The sequence below is a fragment of the Panthera onca genome, chromosome A2 (assembly GCF_046562875.1).
Source record: "Panthera onca isolate mPanOnc1 chromosome A2, mPanOnc1 haplotype 2, whole genome shotgun sequence".
Classification (NCBI taxonomy): domain Eukaryota; kingdom Metazoa; phylum Chordata; class Mammalia; order Carnivora; family Felidae; genus Panthera; species Panthera onca.
This window is the reverse complement of record NC_138340.1, coordinates 144,785,608-144,802,712: the sequence shown is the minus strand read 5'-3', so window position 1 is coordinate 144,802,712 and position 17,105 is coordinate 144,785,608. Positions and strand designations below refer to the sequence as shown.

Sequence of the window (17,105 nt, the reverse complement as noted above, 5' to 3'; positions counted from 1 at the left end):
CCTCTCTCTCTGCCCCTCCCCCGCTTGTGCTCTGTCTCTCTCCCTCTCAAAAATAAATAAACATAAAACATTTTTTTTTAGGGGCGCCTGGGTGGCGCAGTCGGTTAAGCGTCCGACTTCAGCCAGGTCACGATCTCGCGGTCCGTGAGTTCGAGCCCCGCGTCGGGCTCTGGGCTGATGGCTCGGAGCCTGGAGCCTGTTTCCGATTCTGTGTCTCCCTCTCTCTCTGCCCCGCCCCCGTTCATGCTCTGTCTCTCTTTGTCCCAAAAATAAATTAAAAACGTTGAAAAAAAAAAAATTAAAAAAAAAACAAAACATTTTTTTTTTAATAAAACAATAAATAAAAAGGAAGCTGGGTCATCCGAAGGCACTGGGGGTGTGTGTGTGAGGCAAGAGGTATGAAGTAGCCATTCAGCAGTCACAACAGATCAGGGACGCGTAGTACGATCTCTGGGCAACATTAAGGACCCTCCTGAGACTTGAGGTGACGACTTGGAGGTAAGACTGGCGGGTATGTCCCATGGTTTTCTCCAAGCAAGTTTTGCAGCATGATGGGAGCACAGAGTTGGCAGAAGTGGACTTAGCCAAGTGAATAAAATAAAGTGGAAGAGACACAAGGTGTTGAGGGTGCACGCTGAATATGGAATATGAAATCTAGGCTGGAGGGGAGGGAAATGAGGACACGAGGAGGGTGAGGAACCGTGGAAACCCAGAAGGAGCAGAAGATTGTGGTGGGTGGAAGGATTATTGGACTCAGGGAAAGAGGGGAGGCAGTGGAGGTGGAGAGTGGGAGTAATGGGGGAGGGGTGCAGTCATTAATGACAGACTCCAGGATAGAATCATGGGAGTCAGGGGCCGATGAGGGTAGTGGGCGGGATTACTGGGCGGCAGCTCAAGGAACAGTGACCAGGGCATGGGGGGGAATCATCTGGGTGGATATTGAAATCACCAAGAATTAGGACAAAACAATTGGAAAGAGCGGTGGTGATCCAGGAACTGACTTTTTAGCCCTCCGACCATTTCAATCTGAAAATTACTCCAGTGAAGGAAAAGACCTTCCTAGAATATCTTAAAACAAAGCAAGACACCTGAAAAAAGTTTTCCACTTGGAAGTGTGGGCAGCTTTTTGGAAACGCTCATAGCCTGTTTTTTACTGAATATGAAATATTGTACCTTTTAAACAAAGAGGCCAGTCCATCGGCCAGCTGACAGACACTCCTTTGTGTCTCCCTTGACCTATGATTTGTGAAACTCTGACTTTACCTTTGCTTTGACCCTGGAACCTCTGACTTCCCCATGCTTTGAGGCTGTACCTCCTCTCCGCGGAATCGCTAGTTTAATAAGCACGAACGAGGTATGTCGACGTTGCATGGGGGTGTCATATGCAAAAGAAATTGAGCCGGTGCTAATAGGACTGAGGCACAACAGCAAACTTAGAAAGTTTGACCACAAAAAGAGAAATTCCCCCCACCTCACACACTTACACTGCCTCCTGCAGGAAACTGCAGTCTCAACCCCAAACCTTCACTTGAATCGCCAAGGCTAGGCTAGCAAGTCCTAAGGAAGGAGGTGCAAAGCTTGCATCAGAAAAGAGGGACAACGACGACGATGATGACCACCACCACCACCACCACCAACAAAAACTGGCAAAAAAAAGGAAACTTAAGGAGAGGCTCTTGGCTGGAATGAGTTTCTGGCCCCTCCTATTTACCCCGAGTAATCTGGACAGAGAAGAAAAGACATTTCTCTTTTGGTTTATGGCCTTACTTTCAAGTTTTAAATTAGATAAATAGAAGCTTGGTGAGGCATCTCTCAGTGGTGTGTTTCTTCTCTTATCCTCTCCAGCTTCTTTTTCAGGTCCCTCTCTTTCCTTCTGTTACCGCCTCGCGGCGAGATCTCCCCTCTTCTTGGACTTCCTCCCTCCACCCCCTCTCTTCGCCTCCACTTTGGTCTCTTCCACGTCTCCTCCGGTCCTGCTTCCCTTTCCTTCCTTCTCTCCACCTCTTGGCCCTGGCCCTTCTGAGAGCATGTCTTCTTGTGCTCGCTCTGGTGGTGGGATGGAGGCTAGGTGTGGTGACAGGTGGCGGTGCGGACCCGCAACGTGGAGTTACATACTAGAACGATGCAGGAATAATGCTTCTCACCCGGAGCCGTGCTCGCAAGTGGTTCTCCAAGGAAAGGCTGTGCTATCAGCGTGAGATGATTCTAGTGTTTCCTTAGTTGCAGCTTTCTCCTCCTCCACATCCAGATAGAGTCCCTCAGAAAGCTGAAGGCTGCAGAGTGGCATTGGTGAGGACTGCATAGATTCTCCCCAGAATGAAAGGGTGGTTCAAATACAATTTCCTGTTAGTGTAGGAGAGAAAGATGTCCAATGAGCAATAGCTTGCCTAAAAAGCTCTTCTATGGGCATGTAGATATGCTATTTTTTAAATTGTCAACTATTAATAACAAGTACTTGTAAGAGTTAGTGCTTTATTAATAATATTTGACTTGAGGAAACACAAACCACTCCTCCCTTCTTTGGGGATCATCTCTGGTCAAGCAGAGACACGTAGGAAGTACTTAATGAATATTTGCCAAATGAATATATGGATGGATGGACGAGCCTTGGAACATGGAAAGATAAGAGCTGGGCTCCAGGGAAGTATCACCTCCACCCCACCCGTTTTGGCCTTGCTCCTTCTCACTCTCTGCAGAAGGTTGGGGCTCCCCGAGAGCTCTGGAAAGGCAAAGGGAGAGCCAGCTTCCCACTCCCTCGGGGGAAGAGCCCCAGAGGCACTCCCCCCGCACAGCGGGGGAGAAAGCAGGGCTAGCCGCAACTGCAACTGTGATGTCCTGGTCTCTGTCCCTTCAGGGCCACTTGCAGGAATTCCCAGGGGCCTCTGCGGGCTTTGCAACTGCCACATTTAGGGTTTCCGCTCAGCCCAGTTGGAGGTAGAGAACAGGGCGGAAACAAAGATTGTGGACTTGCCTTTGGCTGGCACCCCCACTCCCACTCACGGCCTCCTGGAATCACCCCCAGGATCCTAGGACCTGACCCCAGGCCTGAGGTGGAACCCCAGGCCTGTCCCACGAAGGCAGTCAGATTAGTCCCATCACCTTACCTATGAGTGGGGACAGCTGTGGCCCCGTGGAGGCTGCCAGGGTGCTGAGGAGTGAAAGGGGCTGTGGACCCGAGGGGTTCTCTCTTTCCCACTCTCCATAAGTGAACGAGTCCCTCCAGCTGAGGTCTCGGGTACAAGGGATGCTGTCTTCACTGGGAGTATCTTTCTCTAGGTCAAAAAGGGAATGCATTTGTTTGTACTTTAATTCACAGAGCAGTCTCACGGGTTATGGCCAACACGTGTAGGGTGCTTATTATGGGCCAGATATGGTTCCAAACAAACCCATGTATTAATGCTCTTTTAATCTTCACAACAACCCCGAGAGGTCAGTGCTGCTCTAGTCTCCATTTTCCTAGGAATCTGAGGCCCCGCGAGGTTAACTTGCTTACCTATGGTCATGTAATGAGGAGTCAGATCCAGAATTCAAAGCCAGAATTCAAAGCTAGGCAACAGAGCCCATGTTTTAACCATCCTACCATTTGGACAAGGCAGTGCCAGTAAAAGGAGAGAACCCATGTGGCTTGGAGAGGATCATTGAGTGAATTTCCCCCAGGAGATTCAGCTAGCTGAACTGGCAATGGCCTGGAACCCAGATGGCCTTAGGCCAGAGCCTGTTGGTCCACTTGGCTTCAGCCACTCAAAGGGTGGCTTGCAGCCCAGCAGCTTTGCCATCACCCGGGAGCATGCACAGTCTCGGGCCCACCCGGATCTACTGACTCGGAATCTGCATTTTTAACAAGATTCCCCGGGGACTATTCGCACGTGATAGCTTGGGAAGCCCCGCAATACGCCCCACCACCCACACCGATGGGGAGTTGAAAGGTTCAGCCACACAGGTAAGCTTTGGGACGCTGGTTTTTCCCAATGTAGCTCTCTCCTTCTTTTCATCCAGAAGTTCCAGGAGGCTGAAGTGTGACTATCCTTCCAAACGCAAAGGGTATGGTACCTGGCCCACGGAGGGGAGGAAAGACGGTTCTTCAGTTTCAAGGAAAGAGAAGGGTCCTGAGGACATCCTAGGATAATTCATCAAAAACAGCCTTGGGACGGCTCGGGAATGGTAGTTCCCATGGCACACATATCCTCTGACTCTGAAACTGAAATATTCTGTCTTCCTCAAGCATAATCCCATGGGGTATGTTTTGAGCGTAGGTGTGTGATTGAATGTAAGTGTGAAAACATTCAATACAATGCATCACCGTTGTATTAGTTGTATTATCTGTCACGTGACAGGAGACAGCATTCTTAGCCTTGGGGAAAACGTGGGCCAGCTCTACTCACCATTTAGAATAGGGGCTGTGAACTGGCAGCCTCCAGGCTGAATCTGGTCTGCAGATACCTTTAGTTTACCCACTGTCAGCCTATGCTGTGCTTTAGCATTTTTATGGGGCAGGGTCACATAAAAATCCAGATTTGGGGCTTTTCTTGAAAACTCAGGGTATCTGGCAACACCAGATCTGTGTTCCAGCATGGTGACAATTAAAGGCTCCACTGAAACCTTCACTTTGTCATTGTCACTGTCCCTGCCATGTCCTATTGCCTCCTCAGTGCTGACCTCCAGGTGTCAGCCCAGCTGTTGTTTAACTTACAGTGGAGTTGAGAGATAAGTCAACCATTTCTCAAAAAAAAAATTTTTTACTGTTTATTTATTTTTGAGAGAGAAAGAGAGAGAGAGAGGATGTGAGCAGAGGAGGGGCAGAGAGAGAAACCCACAGAATCAGAAGCAGGCTCCAGGCTCTGAGTTGTCAGCGCAGAGCCCGACGCGGGGCTCGAACTCACGAGCTGTGAGGATCAGGACCTGAGCCGAAGTCGGACGCTTAACCGACTGAGCCACCCAGGTGCCCCGTAAGTCAACCATTTCTTATATGACACCTAGACTCTCCAGACGTTTGAGTTGTAATCCCTGGTTTGGACGAAAGTTGTTAGAGCTTCTCTGGGATCTACACGCTCCTCTAAATTCCTAACTATGATATTCCGGTTGCCTTCTGAGCCAATGTGGAGGCATAATTTATTAGTGGTACGGTACACGGATACTTATGGAAGCCCTATTGTGTTCTTAGCCCTGTGCTTGCCACGGCAGCTAAATAATTTAGAGGCATGAAAAGAATGAATGTTGGTTGAAGAGATAAGACTTAAGCCTATGTTGGGGTGCCTGGGTGGCTCCAGTCGGTTAACCGTCTGACTTCGGCTCGGGTCATGATCTCAGTTTGTGAATTCAATCCCTGCATCAGGCTCTGTGCTGACAGCTCAGAGCCTGGAACCTGCTTCAGATTCTATGTCTCCTCCTCTCTGTGCCCCTCCCATGCTCACACTCTGTCTCTCAATAATAATTAAATGTTAAAAAAAAAAAAAAAGACTTAAGCCTATGTAGCAATTAGGGAATGATGTAAGAGAGGTTATGACTAAGGAAAGATTTATCCGGAAGGACAGGTAGGATTTAGGGTGGAGCAGACGGGATGAATAAGGCTTAGAGAAGCATAGCCAAGGCTTGACTGGAGCAGATTTGGGCTGGAGAAGACGAGGCACGGACGGGGCTTCTATTTGAGGGGGAGAAAGTGATTGGGTGAGATGGGTAAGAGGGGAAGTTTATGCAGGGTCATGCATGCCGAAATTAGTGGATCTGGGGTAAACTAGAACCTGGAAATTCATGGGGAACCGGCTGTGTTTCCAGAATGTGTCGTGCTCTCTCACACAGACTCTGTCTCCTCCTAGCATGCCCTGCCTCTTCCGCTTCGGCCAGCCCTGCTTGTACTCATTCTCCCTGACTCAGCTCAGACCCCCGCCTTCCTGAGCAGCTTCCTGGGAGGAGTGAGGGACCCCAGGGGTGAGTTTTGAATGTTGCCTAGAAATAGAGTTTTTGTGACTTCAGAATTTACCCATCTGACTCCACCAAATTGTAAACGCTTTCCAGGGGGGTACCGTGTCTCTTTCTTCATTGTGATCGGAAGCCTTCGACAGTGTTTGGCGCTTACCAAGTGCCCACTGCGTGTTTCTGAATGAAGAAAGGAACGCACTAGTGGAAAATGACGGCAGGCCAGGCATAAGCTGACCAGGTGGACTAGGGGAGAACCCGCGGGAGTAGAACTGAAGAATATGGAGAAACACTTCAAAGGAAGAAATAGGAAAGATTTGCTGCCAACTTGACTCTGGTGGCCAAAGAGCCTAGAGGAACTCACACTAAGGTACGGAAGGAAGACAGAGATCCAGGAAAGCTGGGGTGGGGAGCTGGAGGGGGAACTTATTCCTACACCTGTGGAGCAGAAAATTCTCCAAGAAATGGGCGCCCCGTGCCCTCCGTTACCTGGGCTGTCCCTTTTGGTCTGTGTCTTTTTGCTGCTCCTGGAACTCCAGCCATTTCAGGATCAAGGAAATGAAGGTCAAAAGGAAAAGAACAGAGCATGAAACTCTCATTTCAAATCTTGTCTCTGGTTCTATTTTGCTTGATGCAAAAGCTTGAGAGGCAGATATAAATATGAAAAAGGCCAGCTGTGGCTACACTGGGTGGGTGTGACGCATGTTAAAGTACCAGAAGAAAAAATAGGGAAGGGAGAGGAGGGAGGGGAGCTGGGACGGGGAGCAGAATCCATGCCGCTGATTCTGCTGAGGAGGAATGGGTGTGACTCCATCTGTTTGGTCCTTTGTCTCAGCCATTTATTTTTATTTGCTGTGAGTTGCTTGTTGTTGCCAATGTGCAAAAACTGATATAATTGCAACCAGACTAGAACCTGCCTGAATGAGGAGAAAAATCATCACTCGGGGCCTCGTCCTGGGAAATTAAAGAGAAGAAACCAAATGCCTGCACAAAGAAATGGTTGAGATAACAGTGCAGCCAGAAGTCATTTCCCCCTATTTCTCACATCTCTCTGATCCATTTGGGACATGACAAGCCATACTAGGTTGCCCCGGCTTCCTGGCTGGTCTCTCCACACTTACTCTCCCTCTCTTCAAACCAACTGTCACTGAACAGCCAGCATGACCTTTCCAAAATGTAAATTGGATCACATCACTTCCCAGTTTAAAATGAGGCTAAGGCTCCCATTACACTGAAGTCTAAATTCATTCACATGGCTTCCCAGCCACCGCTCGGCCCCTGCCCACTTGTTTTTTGTTTTGCTTTGTTTTGTTTTACATTTATTTATTTTTGACCGACAGAGAGAGACAGAGCGTGAGCAGGGGAGGGGTGGAGAGAGAGGGAGACACAGAATCAGAAGCAGGCTCCAGGCTCTGAGCTGTCAGCCCAGAGCCCGACGCGGGACTCAAACCCACGAACCGTGAGATCATGACCTGAGCCAAAGTCGGACGTTTAACCGACTGAGCCACCCAGGTGCCCCAGACCCTGCCCACTTGTACTTAGGTCCTTCTGCCACCGCTGCTTCCCCACTGGCCCTTCCTTCTCCGAACTCACCAAGTCTCTTCCTCAGGACGGAACCTTGTTTGTCCCCTTAACCTGCACAGCATTCTCCACCCTTTATCTGGTTAGTGCCTAATGCTCCTACACTGCTCTGACCTTCTGGAAATATTAAAAGCTGCCTGTGCCAGAATTGGCCAATAGACCCCTAGTATCCCTTCTTCCCTTCTCCCTCGGGGACAGAGCAACTAATTTTGTATTAGGCACATGATTATGTACTCTATGCACAATGATGAGTGCGTTTCCCAGCTCCCCTGTAGTTGGGTATGGCCATGCGACTGAATTGTGGCCATGAATATAAACAAAAGCTATCCTTCCGCGAAAAAAGAAAAAAATCCATGATTTAACATTTTGAGACAGTCATAAAGTTGTTTCAATCTATCTTGCTCTATTAGAGTCCAGGGGTCACCAGCTCAGCAATGCTACATTTTACCTAGAAATTTCTTAACTACAGATCTCTGTATGATACACAGCGTGACAACCTCCAGTATAAATTCTTTAGCAGTGGGCAACTAACAAGTTTTTTTCTTGTGTTAATACTTTACAGCTTCCAGCCCAAGTTAATGATACAAGTTAATATTGAGAATCTCCTTATGTCTGCCTCTAAATCTGCTGAGGACCCTGCCAAGTACTGATGTGTATGAGCTCATTTAATCTTACAATATCTGGATGAGGTTGGCACTATCATAGTTTCCATTTTGCAGATCTGAAAACTTAGGACCAGAAAAATGAAACAATGTGCCCAAGGGCTCATGGTCAGAGCAGTGACTTGTGCCCAGGGCTGCACGAGCTCTTAATCACCGTAAGAGATTATTCCCTCCAACTCTACTGGTTTACCCCCAGCACTCGGGAAAAAAGCCTCTTTTTTTTTCTGTTGTGTCTCTGAGTTGCTGGTCCCTGTTGTGACAAAAATCTTCTAAAACGTCATTTTTCTCTTCTGGTGACATTTAGCAACTGATTTCGGTTCTCTAGGACACCGGTTCCCACGTTATCTTTGTGCTCTGCTCGTGGTACCCTGTGATCTAAGTGCCCTCAACGCCTGTCTCACGTCAACCAATCTTAAGACTACATCCTAAGTCACCTGCACAACACAGGGACATTTCCTCAGGCATGGATAAGATGGGCCTGGACCACGGAGTTTTCCAGAACAGATTATACATTTAGAAAACAACCACAGAGGCTCCCTGAATCCCAGCAGAGGCCAGGTGAACTCAATGAGTAGATAACGTTTGAAACAATGTTTTAGTTATTTCTCTGTAGAACTAGGAACTGGATTCAAAACAAGGTTTTGCTGTCCCACCTGTGCTACTAATGTATTCTTATCATTGAAGAGTTACTTTTTATTTTTTTATAACATTCCTCCTCTGGAGTCAAGCCTACAGTGCTTGCTGTGTGGAGGAGAATGAGGCAAAGAGAACTGGCAAAAGGTTGGCCCTAGTCAAGGGTAAAGCCTGGGTACTGAGTGCAGCGTTCCAAGCTCCTCCCTCTGCTCCTTTCCCAAGTTATTTGGTTTCTGGATCTCATGGCCCAGGCCATCTGGGCCACAGAAGGGGTGTCAGACTGGCCCAGTTTAAGTCACGTACCTTAACTGGTGGGGCTGGTGCAAGTCGGCAAAAATCTGAGAGAGTGCTTCACTTTCCCCCTTAGCCATCAGCTGCATGAGGCTCTCGCTGGGCTGGGAGGCTTGGGGTTTCTTCTGTACTAACTAGATGGAGAAAAAAAGCAAAGCCAGGTGGTTAACGCCTTAGGGTGTCTGCATTTTCCTAATCGTGGTCCAGACCTGAGAGTGTTGGGGCTTAAACTGTTCGACTGGGCTGCCGTGTCAGCTGCTCAGAGAGGCAATTCTGAGGCCGTATCTGTTTGTTTATACTCCCTGTATTCTTGTAAATATCCTTTGGTGCCTTAAGGATACTATAGTCATTGAAAACTTTAGACATCATTTAGTAGATAATCTTTTTCATCTTTTTTTCCTTCAAATTTTTATTTAAGTTCGAGTTAGTTCACACACAGTGTAATATTGTTTTCAGGAGTAGAATTTAGTGATTCATCACTTACACCTAGTGCTTGGTATATAATCTATTTTTTTTTTTTTTTAGTTTATTTATTTATTTTGCGAGAGAGAGTAGGGGAGGGGCAGAGAAAGAGAGAGAAATAGAGAATCCCAAGCAAGCTCCGCACTGTCAGTGCAGAGCGGGATGCGGGGCCTGAACTCATGAACTGTGAGATCGTGTGTGACCTGAGCCGAAGTGGGATGCTTAGCCAACTGAGCCACCCAGGCTCCCCAATAATCTATTCTTTTTTTTTTTTTAATTTTTTTAACGTTTATTTATTTTTGAGACAGAGAGAGACAGAGCATGAACAGGGGAGGGGCAGAGAGAGAGGGAGACACAGAATCTGAAACAGGCTCCAGGCTCTGAGCTGTCAGCACAGAGCCCAATATGGGGCTCGAACTCATGAACCGTGAGATCATGACCTGAGTTGAAGTTGGACACTTAACCGACTGAGCCACCCAGGTGTCCCTTGCTACTTGTTTTTATATTTAAATGTAGGGGGAATCAAATACCTGTTGTAAGAATTTAATGAATGGTTTAAAAATTAATTTCTCTAAGAAAAATCCCATTTTGAGCTGCTTTTTACACGAGGGTCAAACTGCCCTCTTTCTTGCTGCCCGTGATGTCCCCAAAGGCACTCTAGCTGTTCGTACTCCTCACGTTCATTTGTTCGTTCGTTCATTCAGTATGTATTAGATGTCAGCTGTGTGCCACACACTAGGGATCGTGCTAAGAAGACAGAGAAAAACCCTTGCTTTCAAAGAGTTTATGTTCCAGCTCAAATTGGTCTTATGTCACATCTTAAGGCCTGGGACAATGCCCAGGTGGCTTCACTGGTGAATTCTATCAAATATTTAAAGAAGTGGTAATACCAATTATTCACAAACTCAGAAAATAGATGGGAGAGAGAACACTTCCAAAAGCATTCAATGAGGCTGATAGTACCCTAAGACCAAAGCCAGAGTATCACAAAGGTGTCCCAAGAAAACTACAGACCAATGTCGCTAACGAACATAGATGCAAAAATCCTTAACAAAAACCGGGGTGCCTGGGTGACTCAGTTGGTTAAGCGTCCGACTCTTGATTTAGGCTCAGGTCATAATCTTGAGCAATCGAGCCCCATGTTGGGCTCTGCGTTGACAACGGGGAGCCTGCTTGGGATTCTCTCTCTCTGCCCCTCCCCTGCTCATGCTTGCTCTCTCTCTCTCTCTCTCTCTCGCAAAATAAATAAAAATCAACATTTTAAAAAGATGCTAATAAACCAAATCCAATAACATTGAGAAAGGATTATACACACCATGACCAAGTGGAATTTATTGCAGGAACATGAGGTTGGTCTAACACCTAAAACTCAAGTAATGCAAGACACTGTATTAATAGAATAAAGGACAAACCACGTGGTCATCTCAGAAGCTGCAGAAAAAGCATTTGACATAATCCAATACCCATTCATGGTAAAAACTCTCCATAAACGGGGAATAGAAGGGAACTTCCTCAACCTGATAAAGGGCAGCAACCAAAATCTCATAATGAGCATCATACTTAACGGAAGGCTGAATGTTTTTTCCTAAGATCAGGAACAAGCCAAGTAGGTTTCAAGCCCAGTGTGAAGCCCAATGCAGGCCTGGCACTCACAACCCTGAGATCAAGGACTGAGTTGAGATCAAGAGTCAGATGCTTAACTGACTGAGGTACCCAGGTGTCCCTACTTTTGCCACTTCTAACAAACATTGCACTGAAGATTCCGGGTAAGGCAATGAACCAATGGATCCTGACTAGAAATGAGGTAAAACTGTCTTTGCCTGCAAATGACACGTGTGTGTGTATGTGTGTGTATATGTGTGTGTAGAAAATCCCAAGGAATCCATAAAACCTGCTATATCTAATGAACAAGATTAATACACAAAAATCAATTGTATATCTGTATACTATCAATGAAGGATGCAAACATGTTACTGAAAGGTACAAAAACATTAAGAGAAATTAAAGAAGATCAAAATAAATGGAAAGACATTTCATATTCATGTACTGAAAGGCTCAATATCGATAAGATGGTAATTGGCTCCAAGTTAATATGTAAATTCAACATGCTCTTGTAAAAATTCTGCAGGCTGTTTTGCAGAAATTGACAAGCTGATCCTAAAATTTATATGGAAATGCAAAAGATCTAGAATAGCCAAAATAATTTGGAAGAGAAAAAAATTTGGAAAATATACATCACCCAATTTCAAAATGTAGTATAAAGTTAAATTAATCAAGACAATGTGGTATTGGCCTAAGAATAAGCAAACAGAAGATCAGTAGAACTCTCAATTAAGGACCCAGAGGTAAATCCTTAAATTTATGGTCAATTTATTTTCAAGAAAGCTGCCAGGACAATTCAATGGAGAAACATTCAACAAAGGGTGCTGGGACAATTGTGTATCCACAAGTTAAAAAAAAAAAAAAAAAAAGTACTTAGATTCTTACCTCACACCATACACAAATAGTAATTCAAAATAGGTTATAGACCTAAATAGAAGAGCTATATCTATAAAACTTCTATAAGTAAAGATAGATTAGGGGCACCTGGGTGGCTCAGTTAAGTGTCCGACTTTGGCTCAGGTTATGATCTCCTGGTTCATGAGTTTGAGCCTGTGTCAGGCTCTCTGCTTTCAGTGTGGAGCCTGCTTCAGATCCTCTATTCCCCTCTCTCTTTGCCCCTCCTCAGCTCGTGCTCTCTCAAAAATGGATACACGTTAAAACAGCAACGTATGATTGCAAGTGACTGAGCTATTACTGTAGTACCTTTAGTAAATATTTCTTACCATAGATTAAATCTTTGTGACTTTGGGCTGAACAAAAAAGTCTTAGCTACAACATCAAAAGCCTGATCCATAAAAGAAAAAATTGGTAAATTGAAGTTCATCAAAGTTAAACACTTCTGCTACACAAAGGACGCCATTAAGAAAACGAAAAAGAAATTTACAGACTGGGAGAAAATATTTACAAGACATATGTCTGATAAAGGATTTATATCTAGAATACACAAAGAACTCTAACGACTCAATAAGAAGACAAAACACAATTTAAAAATGGGCAAAAGACTTGAATAGACATTTCACCAAAGAAGATACATAAATGACTAATAAGCCCATGAGAAACTCTCTCAAGATCATTAGCTATTCAGGAAACCCAAATGAAAACCACCATACATCCACTAGAATGGCCTTACTAAAAAACTTAGATAACACCAATGTCGGTGAGGATGCGGAGAAATTGAGACTTTCATGCATCGCTGATGGGAATGTAAAATGGTGCAGCCATTTTGAAAAACAGTTCGTCAGTTTTTTGAAAAGTTAAATAGAAACTTACTTTTAAGTCACATAAACATATGACCCAGCTGTTGTATTCCTCGGAATGTATCCCAGACACATCAAACACACGTCTACGCAAACGCTTCGACACAAATGTTCATATCGGCATCATTCATAATAGTCAAAATCTGGACAAAATCCTCATGTCTACCCACTGATGAACGGACATACAAAATTTGGTTATATCTGTACCGTGGGATGCGACTCAGCAGTGAAAATACTGATAGTCTGACTCTGCCAGAGTTGGCCTCATGCTACAACGCAGATGGGCCTGAAAAACATCACGCTAAGTGAAAGAAGCCAGACACAAAAGACTATAGAGTGTAGGGTTCCATATATATGAAATGTCCAAGAACTATGGATTTATAGAGACTGAATACCGGTCAATGGCTGCCTAGGGCAGGAAATGGGAACATGTGAATGATTGAAAATGGGAGCAAGGACATTTTTAGGGTGATGAAGTATCCCTGTAGTACAGACTGTAGACTCTACCTCAATAAAGCTGATTAGCAAAGGCCTAAGGCAGGGATCACCCTCACATACCAGCTCACCTAAACTCCACAGGCCAGCTCTGGTGCCCACTTACGTTCGAGTCTCCCGAGGGGCTGCAGCTGTTCTTGGGGACCAGACAGTGAGTGACAAGAATCCTAGGGTCTTTGGTGGTGATGGACAGGCCCTTCTGCAGAATCTGAACCAGTCGGATCCAGAAGTGGAAGACAGTCTCTGGATGGTCAGGGTGGAGCCTTAGGTAGTAGATCTTCTCAGTGACTGTCCTCAACCGCAGGATGCGTTGAAGCCGGTCACAGACCTGGAGCTCCACAAACTTCAGGGGGAGTATCCTGAAGCCACAAGGGAAGACACACATGGGCGACCCCTATTGCTTCTGAGCCAACCCTCTCTTCGTTAAAATGAGGAGCGTCTCCCACAGGACTGAGGCTTTGGGGGGTAGGAGAGAGAGGGCTTGGCACAGTGGTGCTCCCACTTTGGAGAGATCAAGCTGGGGAGCTTGATTAAAATGAAGACGCCCGAAGATAGCCCCCGAAACTCAGATTCAGCAGGTGTGGGGTGTGGCCCTGAAATCTGCCGTGATTCTCACGCCGGTGTTCCCTGGGGTCCTGCTTGAGAGAGACAGCCCTGGAGTAAGGTGGCTGGGGTCAGAGGGTTTTTAGTTTCCTCCTTGACAGCATGCAGGGGACTTCCCTCCTCTGCCACAGAGTTGGCACATTCATCGACCCTAATGCTTCAACTACTCTTCGCAATGGGGCTAAAGTTCAGGGGGCTGGCTATCGCCCCACGCAGAACATAAAGGCAAGGTTTGTCACTGAGTCAACAGGGAGACATCAAGCATTTACCTGGATTTCTGGGAAGATCTAGGGATTCTTGAGATATCCTACAGATTACTTGGAGAGGTCCAAACATCACATAGACCTGTTTCATCCCAGAGGGGTGTGATGTCCCTGTATGTTACAGTTCTAAGTGAGACTTGGTTCCGCTCATTTTACTAGCAGGAACATTGAGAGGCAGCAAATAACCTGTGACTCAAAAATTATTGGAGTCGGTTGGATACCAAAGACTAGAACCCGTGTTCTCCCAAACGGTGCTCCATTTGCTGGACCTCAGTGCTTCCTTGCCGCTCGGCCCAAGGCGGAGAGATTTCCTATGAATTCAGCGCGGTGAGTGCAGCAAGAAGGGAAGTGGGCTGTTGACTCGCTTCTCATTACCGGCCACAGAACACTTCCCTTTGCCCCCCACCCCTTAGCCTTGATGCTCGCAGTGCACCCGGGCTTGGGCTACCGTCGCCTAAAAAATTAACATCACTGCCAATGACTTCTCTGCTTCTCCCCATCTTGAGTTGAGTCCCAAAGCAGCCTCCCGCTCTGGGTCTGCCCCTCGCCCTACTCCTCTTCTGTTCCCCTCTGTGTTGCTTACCTCTTCAGGATGATGTTTGGGGCTTTAGATGGTCTGTTCCATGTCTGGCTCTGTCCCTGGTGCCATTTGACACTAGCCATGAGGAGGATATTGGGAAGGGGCAGGCAGGGCACGGAGGAGGTCACCCCAACGGCCATGGTGTTGGAGGCTTTGTAGATGTCTATCCAGTTCCTGCCCTTTTTGACCTGCAAAGCAGTCCCGTGGGCACAGCCCTGAGCGTTTGGCAGAAGGAGCAGTGTATTTTAGCTGAGGGTTTCCCAACCCTGGCACTATGCACTTCGGGCTGGATAATTCTTTGTTTGGGGGAGAGGGGTCTCCTGTGCTCTGGGGATGTTTAGCAGCATCCTCGGCCTCTACTTACTAGAGGCCAGCAGCGATCCCTTCCTCACCCGAGTTGTGACCATCAAAAATATCTCCAGATGTTACCAAATGCCCCCTGGTGTTGGGGGGGGGGGTGCGAAATCAATGCTTGCTGAGAACCACTGTTTTAACCTATATTGGTTAAACGCCTATAAGGACCATAATCCCGGAGTTCCTGGACATGTGTTGCATTTCTGTGACCCCTCCCCCACAGTTTCCTGGATTTTCTTAGACAGGTTTGTCTATAGGCCCTTTTTTGAGGGGCCCTATAATCTCCTTTCCCTGAACCATAAGGTCCCGTGCAATCCCAAGGTCTGTTTATTCTGGGTTCTAGCTGGCCTGAGGAGAACCCAGGCAAGGAAACAAAAATGCACCGAGCGCCCTCGTACTTAGGCCTTTGCTTCCTGTGTTTGCGTGTAATAACCAGGTTGGTCCAACCCCTTTTACAAGACAGGAAACTGGGATTCAGGGTGCGCCGGTCACTTGCACAATGACACCTCCTGATGAGAGAGCAGATTCTGAGCCCTGGTCTCTCCGGCTGCCCAGCTGCTGTTCTTTCACCAGTCAGCATTTCTGTCACAAACCCTCAAAGGGCAGCTCATTTCACTGCCTCTTTGTTCATGTCTTTGGGCTGACAGCCTGGAGGAGGAAGCAAATTGAGGGATTCGGATACCAGATCCTCTACTCAGAGCAGAGAACACCTGACCTCTTCCCCCACTATGACAAGCGTCTCCAGAAGAAGCCTTGTCTGGGGCTCTGCAACGTCAGGGTCAGATGCATTCCAGGCCCACTGACTTCTCCTTACCTCAGTTCTCACTCCACGCCAGTCCCAGGGACAGACTCTCCCAGTCACACCTTGGGAACAGGTCTAGAAGAATCAAGGAGTGCCATTCTGCACGACCCAAGAGTACCTGGACAAAGTTGCTTTCAAACACCACTGAGTCAGGAAATAGGTTGAATTCTGGAGAATGAACCATCTGGCAGAGCAATCCCTCCTCCACACCCAGGCCCACTCCAGGGTTTGGCTCCCCATCCACAGGCAAGAGGCCCCTGACTTCTTCCCAGACATTCAGGGAGGGGAAGATTGGATAGGATCTCGTGACTTGTACTGTCTTCTTTGATTTCCACTGAGTCTTTCTCTGTGGAACTGATGACAACATTTCCGCACATGCTCAGGGGCCTACCGCAAGTTTGTCCTGGTACCTCTCTCTTCCCTCCTGGCCTTGGGCAGCTGGCCAAGGCCTGGGACCGCCAATCAGCTCACAATGATGAATGGATGACATCATGAAAAAACCAGGGCAGGCCTGCAGGAAAGGGAAACGCAGAGGAGCCTCCCTTTTCCTCCAGAGCGCTTTCACGGCTTGTTTATGCCCTCACGCTCCCCAGCCCCTGTTGGAACCGGGGACACAGTGCCCCCAGAACTTGCTGAGCAAGTGGTGAGCCAGGTAGAAAGCAAGGAAGGAAGGAAGGCTGTTGGGAGGGCATTTTCCTCCCTGCCTGTCAACCCTCTCTTACTCCTAATGCAACCTGCCCGCGATCAGTTTTAAGGGCCGGTGTCTATTTAAAACCCAGCCCTTCAGAGCATTGCACGATGCGGGAGCACACATGCCCTGGTTTATCTGCAGGAGCCCGTTCCGTTTTAGAAGGAATTGCTGGGCTCCGTGCTCTGCTACGGCTGGGTGGTTACTTCTACAGGCCTTATTTTCCTTAGGAGGTAAAACTGAAGAAGTAATCAGTTTCTTACCCAGAGGCTGGCTTTGTGAGGGTGCCAGCTGAGAAGAATAGAGCTGGGATGGGCGTTTCTGCTGAATCAACAAGCCATTCCCCTTCTCGGAGAGCGACAGCGTTCCTCATCCTGGAGCCAGAAGGTGCGAGAGCCCATATCCTGTGGTGGCTAGGT

General features: G+C 47.1%; 1 protein-coding gene across 4 annotated transcripts; it reads right to left on the bottom strand.

Annotated features, from left to right (window-relative positions):
- Positions 1-1,738: 1,738 nt before the first annotated feature.
- Positions 1,739-17,032, bottom strand: GARIN1B (golgi associated RAB2 interactor 1B). 4 transcript variants are annotated; one of them, XM_078439764.2, is made up of 8 exons: positions 16,950-17,032; positions 16,390-16,509; positions 14,846-15,030; positions 13,503-13,755; positions 9,093-9,214; positions 6,403-6,446; positions 3,105-3,272; positions 1,739-2,343 (listed from the first exon to the last, which is right to left on the bottom strand). In XM_078439764.2, exons 2-8 carry the CDS (start codon positions 16,489-16,491, stop codon positions 2,330-2,332), a joined length of 888 nt encoding a protein of 295 aa, XP_078295890.1. In that variant the 5' UTR covers positions 16,492-16,509; positions 16,950-17,032; the 3' UTR covers positions 1,739-2,329. The 4 variants fall into 4 exon arrangements, with proteins under 4 accessions (XP_078295890.1, XP_078295885.1, XP_060489037.1 ...); XM_078439759.2 differs by lacking the exon at positions 16,950-17,032 and having other exon boundaries at positions 16,117-16,481; XM_060633054.3 differs by lacking the exon at positions 16,950-17,032 and having other exon boundaries at positions 6,403-6,440; positions 16,117-16,481.
- Between the last annotated feature and the right edge of the window lie 73 nt (positions 17,033-17,105).